Source organism: Orbicella franksi, chromosome 5 (assembly GCF_964199315.1).
Source record: "Orbicella franksi chromosome 5, jaOrbFran1.1, whole genome shotgun sequence".
Taxonomy (NCBI): Eukaryota; Metazoa; Cnidaria; class Anthozoa; order Scleractinia; family Merulinidae; genus Orbicella; species Orbicella franksi.
Genome location: NC_138149.1, coordinates 32,062,401 through 32,075,069, shown reverse-complemented (window position 1 = coordinate 32,075,069; position 12,669 = coordinate 32,062,401). Strand labels below are relative to the sequence as shown.

General features: G+C 42.6%; 1 protein-coding gene across 1 annotated transcript; it reads left to right on the top strand.

Moving 5' to 3' along the window:
• The first annotated feature begins 8,092 nt into the window (after positions 1-8,092).
• On the top strand, positions 8,093-9,070 carry LOC145487370 (QRFP-like peptide receptor). Its single transcript, XM_081466130.1, has one exon. It carries the CDS (start codon positions 8,111-8,113, stop codon positions 9,068-9,070), a length of 960 nt encoding a protein of 319 aa, XP_081322256.1. The 5' UTR covers positions 8,093-8,110.
• Positions 9,071-12,669: the final 3,599 nt, after the last annotated feature.

Genomic DNA, 12,669 nt, shown 5'->3' with positions numbered 1-12,669 from the left:
GCGTTAATACAAATCCTTACGAAATATTTAGACGCCGAAGAACTCGGAACTGAAGCACTAACGAATCTCAAAACAATTAAAGAAAAGAAACCGGCAACGAAGGACGCGAAGAGTGAACAAGAGGGTGGTGTGAAAACCGAACATGTGGATCAGAAGTCTGCTGTCAAGTCAAGCACAAATGCAGTTACGCCTAAAGAAACCACAGCGATTCCACCGTTCAGGAAGGAATTTAAAATATCGGGACAGATTGGAGATTCACGTCAGAAAGATCGCTTGAGCTTTACCAGTCTTGCTCACCAAATTAACGCTGGATTGAAACGGGGCTATAAAGAAGAAGAAATTGTCGAGGCCGTTATTCGAGCCATCAATCCAGGCCTTAGATTGAGGAGCTACTTGGAAGGTAAGCCCGATCTAGATCTTGCCAGATTACGTAAAATACTCCGGTCACATTACCAAGAAAGGGGGGCTACGGAAATGTATCAGCTGCTCAGTTCGGCAGTACAGGAAGCTGGGGAGACCCCTCAGGACTTTCTTGTTCGCCTCCTTGATCTAAAGCAGAAAGTACTGTTTGCATCTCAAGAAGCAGGATCTGATTTGAAGTATGACCCAAAGCTGGTACAGTGCATGTTTCTGCATTCATTATTAACTGGGTTACGGAATGATAACATTAAAATGGAGATAAAACCATGCCTGCAAAACACCCAAGTGGAAGATGAAGAACTTTTTGAGAAATTGAATGCAGCAGTTAGTAATGAAACAGAAAGAATGCAGAAGCTTGGTTCCCGTCATGACCAGCTCACAAACCGAACCCCCACACAGTTTGCAGCTCAATTGGCCACCCATGACGACAGCCATGCCTCAGTTGAAGGTAAAACCCCAGAAAAGCCACCAAACGTTAACCTTCTTACTGAAGTTAGAGAGTTGAAAGCGGAATTGGCTGCTATCCGGGAGCGCATGGAACAACAAAGCCGCGCTAGCCCTCACCCACAGTACAACCCTGTAGAGCAAGGGAGGGTTCGCCCTAGAGGGTGCTGGAATTGTGAAAGACAAGGAAGGGGTTTCCATTGCAACCATTGTTTCGACTGTGGTGATGTCGGCCACTTCAGTTACCAATGCCTAAGGTCAAGCCGAAGGGGCTATAACTCAGCAAGCCCCCAGGGAAACAGACAAGGGTTGCCCCCACGGGACAAGGAGCAGCCCCCCCGATTCATGAGCAGTCCCAACAATGCATGAACTGTGGAAAGAGGGAGGATTGGGCACATCAATACTTGCGGTGTTCACAGTGCCATACTAGCCACTATTGTTCAAAAGTTTGTCAAAAGGAACATTGGGAGAAGCATAAGAAACTATGTCAAGCCATTAGCGAAGTTCAACTGAGGGAAAGGGCAAGTGTTGAAACATTGAAAACGTCGTTCAGTTCCCACCTAACCCCGAGACAACGCTCTAAACTCACCAAATTAGTGGGAAGAAAATGTGTGGTTTCCTGCTTGATTCAAGGGGAAAAGGTGGATGCCCTGTGGGATACCGGAGCTCAAGTTTGTGTTGTGTCCAAACATTGGAAAGAAATTAACCTACCAAACGAGCCAGTAAGAGACATAAGCGAGTTATTGGGGGAAGATGGATTAAATCTCCAGGCCGTGAACGGTACAAAAATCGCATATGATGGCTGGATTGAGGTAGAGTTCCAGTTGGTTGGGGAGGACGGGTACTCGGAGCCATTGACAGTACCCATACTAATAGGAAGTGAAGATAATCAGGAGTATCCCATCATCGGCTTTAATGTCATTGAAGAGGTCATTAAGAGGAGTAGTAGCCCCAACACAACCAGCCTATTGCCCCGAATAGTGAATGACTCGTTCCCATCTGTGAAAGAGGGCGAAGCAAGAACGCTGGTTAATTTCATCCAAAGTATGGATGACGAAGCTGACACCGGTATGCTCAGAGTCGGCAGACAAGACATACGTGTCCCACCAGGAGAGACTGTGAGAGTCAAATGTCAGGTACACTTTGGACTATTAGAAGAAGATTTGCCTGTTGTGTTTGAGCCCAAAGAGGAAGGGGCGTGGCCTGAGGGGCTAGAAGTTCAGGGCTGTCTCCACCGAATCTCCCCGAGGTCTTCGAGCCGAATGTATGTTCCAGTATGCAACAACACCGAACGAGAGATGACCTTACGTAGGCGGACAGAACTGGGCACTATACAGTTAGTGCAGTCCGTCACGCCACTGCCAGTCGAAGCTGAACAGAAACAAGAGAAAGAGGAAGGTGAAACTTGGAGTGAGGCAACCAGTTATGAGTGGGAGCCAAGTCAGCCCGAACAAAGTAAAGCAAAGTGGACTCCCCCAGTTGACTTGAGCCATTTGTCAAGTGAGCAACGGGTGATTGTTAAGGAGATGTTGAGGGAAGAATCCGGGGCCTTCGCTATAGATGATGGTGACATTGGATGTGCCGAACATTTGAAATTGGAAATCAACCTGAGAGATGACGTCCCAGTACAAAAAACATACAATTCAATTCCAAAGCCCTTGTACGAAGAGGTAAAGTCACACTTGCAGGATATGATCAATCGTGGTTGGATAAGCAACTCAAAGTCACCCTACTCTTCCCCAGTGGTGTGTGTGAGAAAAAAAGACGGCAGTCTGAGACTATGTGTTGACTATAGGCAGTTAAACAGCAAAACTGAGGATGACCGCCAGCCCATCCCTCGCATCCAAGACATCCTGAATAGTCTCAGTGGGAACACTTACTTTTCAGTGTTAGACCAAGGAAAGGCATATCATCAAGGATTCGTAGCAGAAGAACACCGACATCTAACAGCGTTCATCACCCCCTGGGGTTTATACCAGTGGAACCGGATTCCTTTTGGCCTTAAAAATGCACCGGCAGCTTACCAGAGGTACATGGAGAAATGCCTAGAAGGTCTCCGCGATGAAATATGTATTCCATATCTTGATGATGTCCTGGTGTACAGTAGAACATTTTCTGAGCATGTAGACAATGTGCGAAAGGTACTTAAACGTTTGCAGGAGTATGGTATCAAGCTGAAGCCAAAGAAATGTGAGTTGTTTAAGCCCCGTGTTCGTTACTTAGGCAGAATAGTCTCAGCAGATGGCTACACGATGGACTCAGCAGACGTTGCAGCAGTGGCAGCCCTTAAGGAAACTAAACCAAGAACTGTTGGTGAATTGCGCAAACTCCTGGGTTTCATAAGCTATTACCGCCAATATATTCGCGACTTCTCCAGATTAGCCAAACCCCTTTATGACCTACTTTCAGTTAAAGAATGCAGTGACCAGCCCAGCAGAGCTAAAGGACAGAAAGAGCACCCCAAGTGGAAGTTGCCGACATCGAAAGGACAATCGTCATCAAATCACAAAATCCCGTGGAATGAAAGACACCAAGAGCGATTAAACTTCCTAATTGAACTTCTTATGCAGCCAGGGGTAATGGCTTACCCTGACTTTGAACGACCATTTGTACTGCACACGGATGCCTCAAGCGAAGGACTTGGGGCGGTGCTCTACCAAGAACAAGGGGGGAAATTGAGAGTTGTTGGCTATGGCTCAAGGACATTGACGCCCGCGGAACGGAACTACCACTTGCACTCAGGAAAGTTAGAATTCTTGGCCCTAAAGTGGGCAATTACTGACAAATTCAGGGATTACTTATTCTATGCTCCATCCTTCGCTGTTTTCACTGACAATAACCCGTTAACGTATGTGATGTCATCAGCAAAGTTGAATGCCACGGGGCATCGGTGGGTGGCCGAGTTAGCGGATTATAACTTTACAATCAAGTACCGACCGGGCAAGACTAATGTTGACGCGGATGTTCTGTCAAGAATCCCATTGGACATAGACAAGTATATGAGCGATTGTACAGAGGAAGTACCCAAAGATGTCCTTGAAGCAACCGTGGAAGCAGTTAGGGAACAGGCAAAAGGCACAATCCCATGGGTTACGGCAATTGCCGCAGACTTGACAACTCCTGAACCGACATTAAAGGATCTGAATCGAAAACCCTTCAGCCCTAGTGAAATCAAGGAGGCACAGCACTCGGATAGTGCTATATGCCGCGTGCTTTACTACAAGACACACGGGATCAAACCGGGTGGTGGCCAACTGAAGAATGAACCCCATGGAGTTACCAACCTTATGAGAGAATGGAAGAAACTGGAAGTTGATGAACATGGTATCCTGCGACGAAGAACAAGCTCTAAGATACAATTAGTTCTGCCACACAACTTCATCCCAGTGGTACTTAAAGAACTACACACAGAGATGGGACACCTTGGAGTGGAGAGAGTCGCAGAACTTGCAAGGTCCCGCTTCTACTGGCCACATATGTACCGTGACATAGAGTATTTTGTGACACAACGTTGCAGATGCATCAAACAGAAGAAACCAAACACAGTCACGAAAGCACCTATGATGCACCTGATGACATCAGCACCCTTTGAAGTAGTTTCCATTGATTTTCTGCATCTGGACAAGAGCAAAGGTGGATATGAATATGTACTGCTGATTGTTGATAACTTTACCAAATATGCCCAAGCCTATGCAACGCGCAACAAGACGGCCCGCACTGCTGCTGAGAAGATCTACAATGAGTTTATCCCAAGGTTCGGTTTCCCAGCACGAATACATCACGACCAAGGTGGTGAGTTTGAAAACAAATTGTTCCACAACCTAGAACGTCTCAGTGGAGTTGCCAGCTCGCGAACCACTCCATACCACCCACAGGGCAATGGCCAGGTAGAACGCATGAACCGAACGTTACTCTCGATGCTAAGGACCCTCCCGGAGGAAAAGAAATCGAACTGGAAAGATTCCTTAAACAAGCTTATACATGCGTACAACTGCACAAGACACGAAACGACTGGGTTCTCGCCATTTTACCTGATGTTCGGCCGTTCCCCACGATTACCAGTTGATTTGCTGTTTGACCTAGAGAACGACCTTCAACAGGGTGATTACCAGGACTATGTAAAGACGTGGCAAGTAGATATGAGACGGGCCTACGACCTAGCATCTAGGAACACCCAGAAATCGTCAGCCAAGAGTAAAGTGTATTACGACAAGAAGGCTTCCGCAGCAGTCCTACTCCCCGGCGACCGCGTACTTGTTAGAAACCTTTCAGAAAGGGGAGGACCTGGAAAGCTCCGTTCACACTGGGAAGAGCAAATTTATGTAGTTGAGGAACGCATATCTGATAGTCCAGTCTATCGAGTAAAGCCAGAACTTGGCCGTGGGAAACAACGAGTGTTACACCGTAACTTGCTACTTCCTTGTGATGCTTTACCACTGCCTAAACCAACGAGAGCATCATCCAAGACCACCCAACTAAGACCTAGAGTGCCACCTCAGCCTGAAGACATTGGAGAGAGTTCCGATGATGAGTATGAGATGAACACACTGTCCTCTCCAGTCACCCATGAAATAGCCTTTCCGGCGGAAGTAGACACCCCTCCTATGGACCCACAGGACCACTGTGATAATGAAGATTGTGCCACTATGTCAGATACCAGGGACCAACCTGACCCACAAGTGGACACTGGTGACTCATCAGTGCCAAATTCATCCGTTCTAGATGTGACTGATACGGCCCCTGAGGAAAGTGACAATTCAGATTCAGCGGAACACCTAGAGGGAGCTACGCGACCTAGAAGGGAGAGACGACCCCCTCGGATTCTGACTTACAGTCAGATGGGGGTACCCGAGTACCAACGTTTAAACCCAGTAGTAAACGCAATTCAATGCCCTCAGGTGATACTTCCCTACCAAGTCATGGCCAACTGGCTTGTACCTCACTGCCGGTGTGTTCACTGCACCCCGCACATCCCATTTATTCCACAGCTGCAGTATATACCACAGCCCATATGGACAAACCAGTAATGAACACTCCTGAAGTCACAACTGATTACTCCGAGTATTAACCATGGACAAGCAGACCTGTTGCTCGCCTTCTGTGACTTAACTCATAAGCGAAATTTGTGTTGGATTTTCCCTCTAGTTACAAACTGTTAAAGACAAAACCTGCGGATAATGGAACTGCCACAATAAGTATTCAGTTTGAAACATGATGAGAACTGACGCTCCCTCCTAACCATTGTTCTTTTTGGTTTTGTATTTCCTGTTATAATGTCGGGACGACATTTCTGTTGGAGGGGAGTGTGTTACAAGTAGAACGTGAGGGACTGGGCCCAGCCCCAGGTTACTTATTATTATGGGATCGAAAATCCCACGCGTTGGCGAGAATGAAAACGAAACGAGGATCGATGAGAAAACGTGTTGTCATTGTAGTTTTGTAGTAGTTCCTGTGCGAGATTGAGTAGAGTGTAACACTTACAGACATAAAACACAATTCAAATGATATCTTGATATCAGGAATGAATAATATAAAATAATGGTTATGCTTCGAGTCTTCGTTTTAACTTGATTCGACATTTACCTTAACCAGCTGTTTGAAAGTTAAGATGGGCGAGCATTTTCTGTATTATGGTAATCATAGCGGCGCTTTTCATTTACATGTTCTTGAGACACAGAAAAAGTTGATCACGCTTGGTATTGAATTATGTCTAAAGGATGGGAGAGCTGAATACTAAACGAATTTAAGACATTTTACAGCGCTTTCAGTTTGCGTTGAATCCTCTTTATCGGACCTGCTTTTCCTGACTTGCAGTGCAATAAGACGAACGTAGAAATAAAGGAAGTAAATTCAAATACTAAAAGCTTAAGCTGCAACAAACAATCAAATTGTAAAAAAAAAAGGGCAAGATAATAATAATGTGAAAACAGTCTTTACTACAAGGCAATTTATAACACAAGATCATTAAAAATCTTCCAGGTGTTCTTGAGCGACTTAACCTATGACATGATCGTCCTAGACCAGAAATATATACTTTACAACATTTCATGTTAGGCCAGAAATTCTCGCAAAACCGGCAAAACAGTGAATTTCAGAAGTATGTTCGACTTGCGCTCTCCGAGAGAGAAATCTGAAACCACGAGGTTTTAGTAGAATATAAATAGAGTAGTTCTTTCTCCTTAGCAGTCTTACCAAGTTGTATTAAAAATAATATAATGAGCCGGTGAGGTAACTGATATGAAATGAAATACGAAATTCGCCGGGTAAAATCCAAAGCGATCATGAAAGGCACATACGGGTTAAGCTGCTCCAGTCATCCTACCCTTAGGAAGTGGTGGGAGTTTTAAGAGAAGGGATAAATAAAAAAGCAATCAAGCAGTTCTTTGTTCGACATCAATATTTAAACTTTCTAGTCTCTTGTTTATTTTAAGAAAACAAACTAAACGCCCTGTCCTCAGTCTCCCGTCTCCACCCAGATCTTTCTCTTTATGTAGACAGGTACAAACACTTTTTATAGAAACTTATAGAACTCAAGTTTTAATGTGATTCAGAAGATATCAGCCGTTGAAAAATTCATACGCAATGCACGGTTTGCACAGAAGGAGCCTCTTTGTTACGAGACTGACTTGAGATAATACTGACACTTGAGAAAACTTCCTGTCTGTGCAGAATAAAGTCATTTGCGGGGCAGCCGTTGATTAGGCGGTTTACGACGTCAATATACTGGACATTAAAAGTGCTAACTGTAAACTCCAATAAGCAGTCTCCGCTCGGGCATCAGGATGATTTAATTGAGCTCAAGTGTTGAAAATCCTGTGTTCTCCATGACTTGTCGTGATGAAGAATTTGATGGAAGACTGTTTATCATAGACTACAGAATAAAGTGAAAAAAGGAAAACAGCTGTCGGTATTTCATCTGGCGCAGCAGTGAAATTTAAGGAAAACATAAAAAATTAAAAGCAATTTGTGGCACAAGCTGATAGGCCACTTTCGGGTGGCGAGCTGCGCATGAAATAACAAGCCTAATCAGTTATTGTCGCAAGACTTATAAAAAGGTAGTGGATCTGCTCATCATTAGATTGTGGACATTGCCATACCGTATATGTTTTCGCGCAAATAACAACAAGAAGGGAAACATTTATCCCAGCCGCTTCAGTAGCACATAAAGAGAGTGACCTTAATAAGAAAACAAGTCAGTAGAAAACTCATTTGTGAGCGTTACAGCGGAAAAAGAAACTGAACGACTATGTCGGAAAACTTAAACTCAACGATAAATGGAACACAGCCACCGAGCTGCTACTGGAATCCTACAGCAAAAAAAATCGGCATGACCTTTGCTTACTGCCTGATTTTTCTTGTCTCGCTGGCTGGCAACACCGTCATCGGAATAATTGTCTACAAGACGAAAACCATGAGAAAACCCATCAACTTTTTAATCGTAAACATGGCCGTGTCCGATCTGCTGTTTCCGATTTTCTTGATTCCTTGGGATATTCAACGGCTCTACATAAACTCCTGGCTGATCGGTGGTCCTCTTGGCCAGGTCTTATGTAAGCTGGTTTTCTTCTTACTTGAGGTCTCCCTTGGTGTGTCTATTCAGAGCCTGGTTCTGATAGCAGTGGATCGATTTGGAGCTGTGGTATATCCCCTCCGTTCCCCACTCATCAGTTCAAAGCTGTGCCCGTTCTTCATTCTCGCCACTTGGATCGTCGCGTTGGCTTTATTATCCCCATATCTCTTCTCCAAACTTGTTCAATATCCAGGAAGGTTGGCGTGTAGGCTGCATTGGAACGAAGTCTTTGGAGAATTCTTCGAGAATTACTACTTGACATTTTTGATTATAATTATTATCATCGCTTTTCTTTTGATAACCGTACTTTACATTATCATCTATGCAAAGCTCAAATCACAAAATACCGTCGCTTCAGGCCAGCAATCGGCCAGCGTTGGACAACAACGTCAGCAAAGGGAGCGAAATGTGTTAAAGATGGCCACTGCTATTGTGTTAATGTTTGCAGTATGCTGGCTGCCCTTCTCTATCAATTGGTTACTCTTAATCTTTGCATCGGACATATTGTCTTGCAGCTTTCTATACTTTTCCGACGTTGCCTTTTTTATGACGCGCATAAATTGTGTCATAAATCCTTCCATCTGTTTCATTTTCAGTAGTAATTATCGTGACGGACTTAAGACTCTCTTTAGATAAATGATTTTTTTTAAACAGCGGCGTAACTGATGATACTTCTTAACAGTCGAGAGGATCAGTCGACCTGAAACTTGTAAAAGACATTAATTTAAAACTGCTATGAATCGCATTCAATGTACACTATAAAGAAACTTTGCAGAACGGTCTTAAACCTTTCTTTGAACACTGAGTTTACAATCATTTTGTAGTTATTATGAAAACGCCATTTGTAATTTTCTTATATTAGAAGTCATACTTCGTATTAAATCTTGTAAATAATACTAATTTATCTCAATACTGCTTTCTATTTGATTCAATAACTTCACAGAACAGTTTCTAAACCTTCTTTTGACAATTCCTTTGGCATCACTTGTAGCTATATTTCGTAAACTCGACTTTTGTAATTTTCATCCACGAGAATTGTTCGGTCCTCATATAAACCGTGTAAATAATATTTATTTCAATACTGCTATTTATTTGATTCAACATACTGTAGATAAACTTTACGGAACAGTGTAAGTACAGCCGTTCTTTTGACAATTTGCTTGCCATCATTTGTAATTTTTAGGGAACAATAAAGTGCGTGAAACTGACGTCAGTAATTCCAGTACTTATTCCCTTTTCAAAGCAATTCTAAGTCAGTAATATTCGATTTTTATAATTTTCCTCTCAGTTTCAGTCAACGAAATACAAGTAAACGCCCTCTCCTTGTCTCTTTTTTATCGCCACTGTTCTCTATGTTTGTCTTGAGGGTATTTTTGTCGTGTTCTTGAGGCCAAATCTAAATCTAATTCTGCAGTCAGTCAGCTTTACGAAGCATATGTAATGGTTTATATACTAGCAGTCTCTTTTTGGGACAAAACCTCCTGTTGAGCTCAGTTTAGATTTGTGTGCCAGCTGTTTCTGAAGCCACTTATGGGTATATTACGAACTCACAACGTGACCAGCGCCCAGTTGGCTTGATAGCTGAGTTGGTGGAGCGCCGCACCGGTATCGTAGAGGTCATGGGTTTGAATCCTGTTCGGGCCTGAATTTTTTCAGGCTTCAATTTCGCAACTGCTTAAGTTGTGTGTATATAACTGCGATGATCAATCATGTCTTCACATCTTTCTCTGCAGTCTAAAGATATAATCTTTTATATATTCACTTGTAAACGTTGTTTTTGTTTTATAACACTGCGCCCTGCAGAGCAATTTACTAGTCTCTCTTTGTCTTCTGTATTTTATTTTAGAATTAGTCTTTCTATTTAATTTGGATGTCTCAGTACATCGTAGTTTAATATTATTCCATGTCATGTTCTTATCAGGCGTTTGTTGATTGAGGAGAGGGGTGAATAAGTTTGCGGATCGTCGGATTTGGCTTAGAAAAGCACTAAATACAATGATGCAAGAGACCGTACGCGAAAATGCTATCGGTATACGCATAGGATCTGTAAAAGATCAAATCAGCCAAAAATAGGAACATCAATGACACTGAAGCAAGGCTGATTACTTCGTATAAAGCTTAACGGGACAACGACATGACAGCGAGACGAGTTGGACTCTATCATGTCGTTAGTAATCAGCCTCGCTTCATTGTTAAGTTAAAAAAGTGCACGGATTGCGAACATACGCAGTTCTGCGATAAATTGAACGGATTCGCGGATTTCTAAAATATGGCGGATTGTGGATCAGCTGTGAATTTTGGCCTGGACTCTAGACTCTACCTGTCTTGAAGTTCGGATTGTGGATCCTAAACGAAGTTCGGATCACAGATCTTTTGCTGGCTACGGTCGGTATGTTAGTATTTTATCCACCTTATTTCTTTTTTTGGATTGGGCCTCGATTAGGTAAACTCGGGTTTTGCATTGTCATTGGAATAGTGTCATCCTTATGGAGCATGTTTGAATTCATTATAGATTTCGGGATTTGCACAATGGTATCCACATCTACCAGTTTACCGAAGAACTTTTACAAGAAAACTAAGTGGCAAATGTGTTAGATTATTCATTTTTTAAGATCAGGAATCAGGTTAATGTCCGATGATCATCTAAATACGAAGAGGGCCTCCGAACGGGCTCCGAACCTGTCTAAGACAGCTCTGGATTGTCTACAGGTGTCTCAAAAACTTCCGAAAAAGTTCCGAAGCAGTTTTGATGATTTGTTTTTTTTTAAACAATGCGGTTTCGGTTTTGAAGGAAAATATTGGCGGACCGACGGATTTGTTGAAAAAATGGCACGGATCGGCGGATTCAGCCCCCTCATTGAGTAAGAAGCCTGAACGGGAAGCTTCTGTCAATCACTCGCACGTTCAGTTCCCGGATGTTTTCCGCTGAGGCAAGAACTTCGCACTTCATGCAATTTTCACAGTGTTAAGAATTACAGCAGTTTTCAATCACACATTCGACCCTCAAAACAGACAGTCTTGAAAAATAATAAGTTTTGATTGACGTTTATCATCGCCGCCTGTTTGCCACAAGCTATACTCGGAAAATAACTTACTCAATTCGGGAATACATCGAACATCTTTTGTTAGAATACATCCCAGGTGATCCGAGAAAACTTTTACTGAGTCAGAAACCGAGAATTCTTCGAAATCCTTTCATTTTTAACGATATCAGTTTCCATAGGCAAATTTGAAAACTGAGAGAAAAAAACCTCGTTTTCGTGAATTTGTGAGAAAATGATGACGGCGTTTGTTGGGTTTGTCAAGGGTCATTCTAGTGCATGAATAGGCCTTTCCACAAATATCCGGATATTTTGGGGGATATTTAGACGTTTCTGAGATATTTAGAAAATTTAAGGATATTTAGAAGTGTGTTAATAGCTTTTTTGGCTTAGCGCTGTGTTTTCCTCGCTATTTTCTTGAAATAATACTCAGTTCTATACAAGAAACAATCCAGTTCAGCCATTTCCCACTCGAAAAATATATTCCATGTTACTAAAAGCGCTAAAGCAGCAAGTTTCCAAAATGGTGTGGATGCTGGTAACATCGAAGTTCCTGAATTTTCTTTCTCAACTCCTACTACTTTGATATAATTTTGAAAATGTTGGTCTAAGTGATTGAAAATCAGTGTACTTTCACCACAAAAATACGATATATTTAGAGGATTTTTCGAGATGTTTAGAAAAGTTTTGGGGATATTTAGAACTTTTTTTTTTAGAGTAGCAGTCAGTCTTTTTAAATTTTCATAAAGTTATCCGGGGAGCATTTTGGTGTGTCAGTTATTTGGTCACATGACTTGACGTTTTTGTGGCAAGCATGATCGAACTCCGTCGCCAAACAAAGAACTTGCGCGCAAAATCTCTCCAGCTACTCGGGCTAATTTTAACCGTAGGACCCCTGGATCACAATTGACAAGCTCTGCATTATCAAGAAAATGTTGCAGTGTTTTTAATAAGGCTGTTGAATCGAAGGGAGAGCGTGATATCACTTATGTGATAAATTTTAATCTTTACATTTAGGAATTTCAATTCTCAGTCTTTCGTAAATTTTTATTTACAGCGGGAAACCGTAGGGGCTCATTTACTCCATCGACTTTGTTACCTTGACGACTTCAACCAGTCTCACCAAACAATTGCAACTCAGTCCGTTTGAAGATGCTGACTGCAACTCGTGGGAATGGAAACTGCATGTTTTAG

Coding starts and splice junctions, on each gene's coding strand:
- LOC145487370 (XM_081466130.1), top strand. CDS start 8,111: ATGTCGGAAAACTTAAACTCAACGATAAATGGAACACAGCCACCGAGC.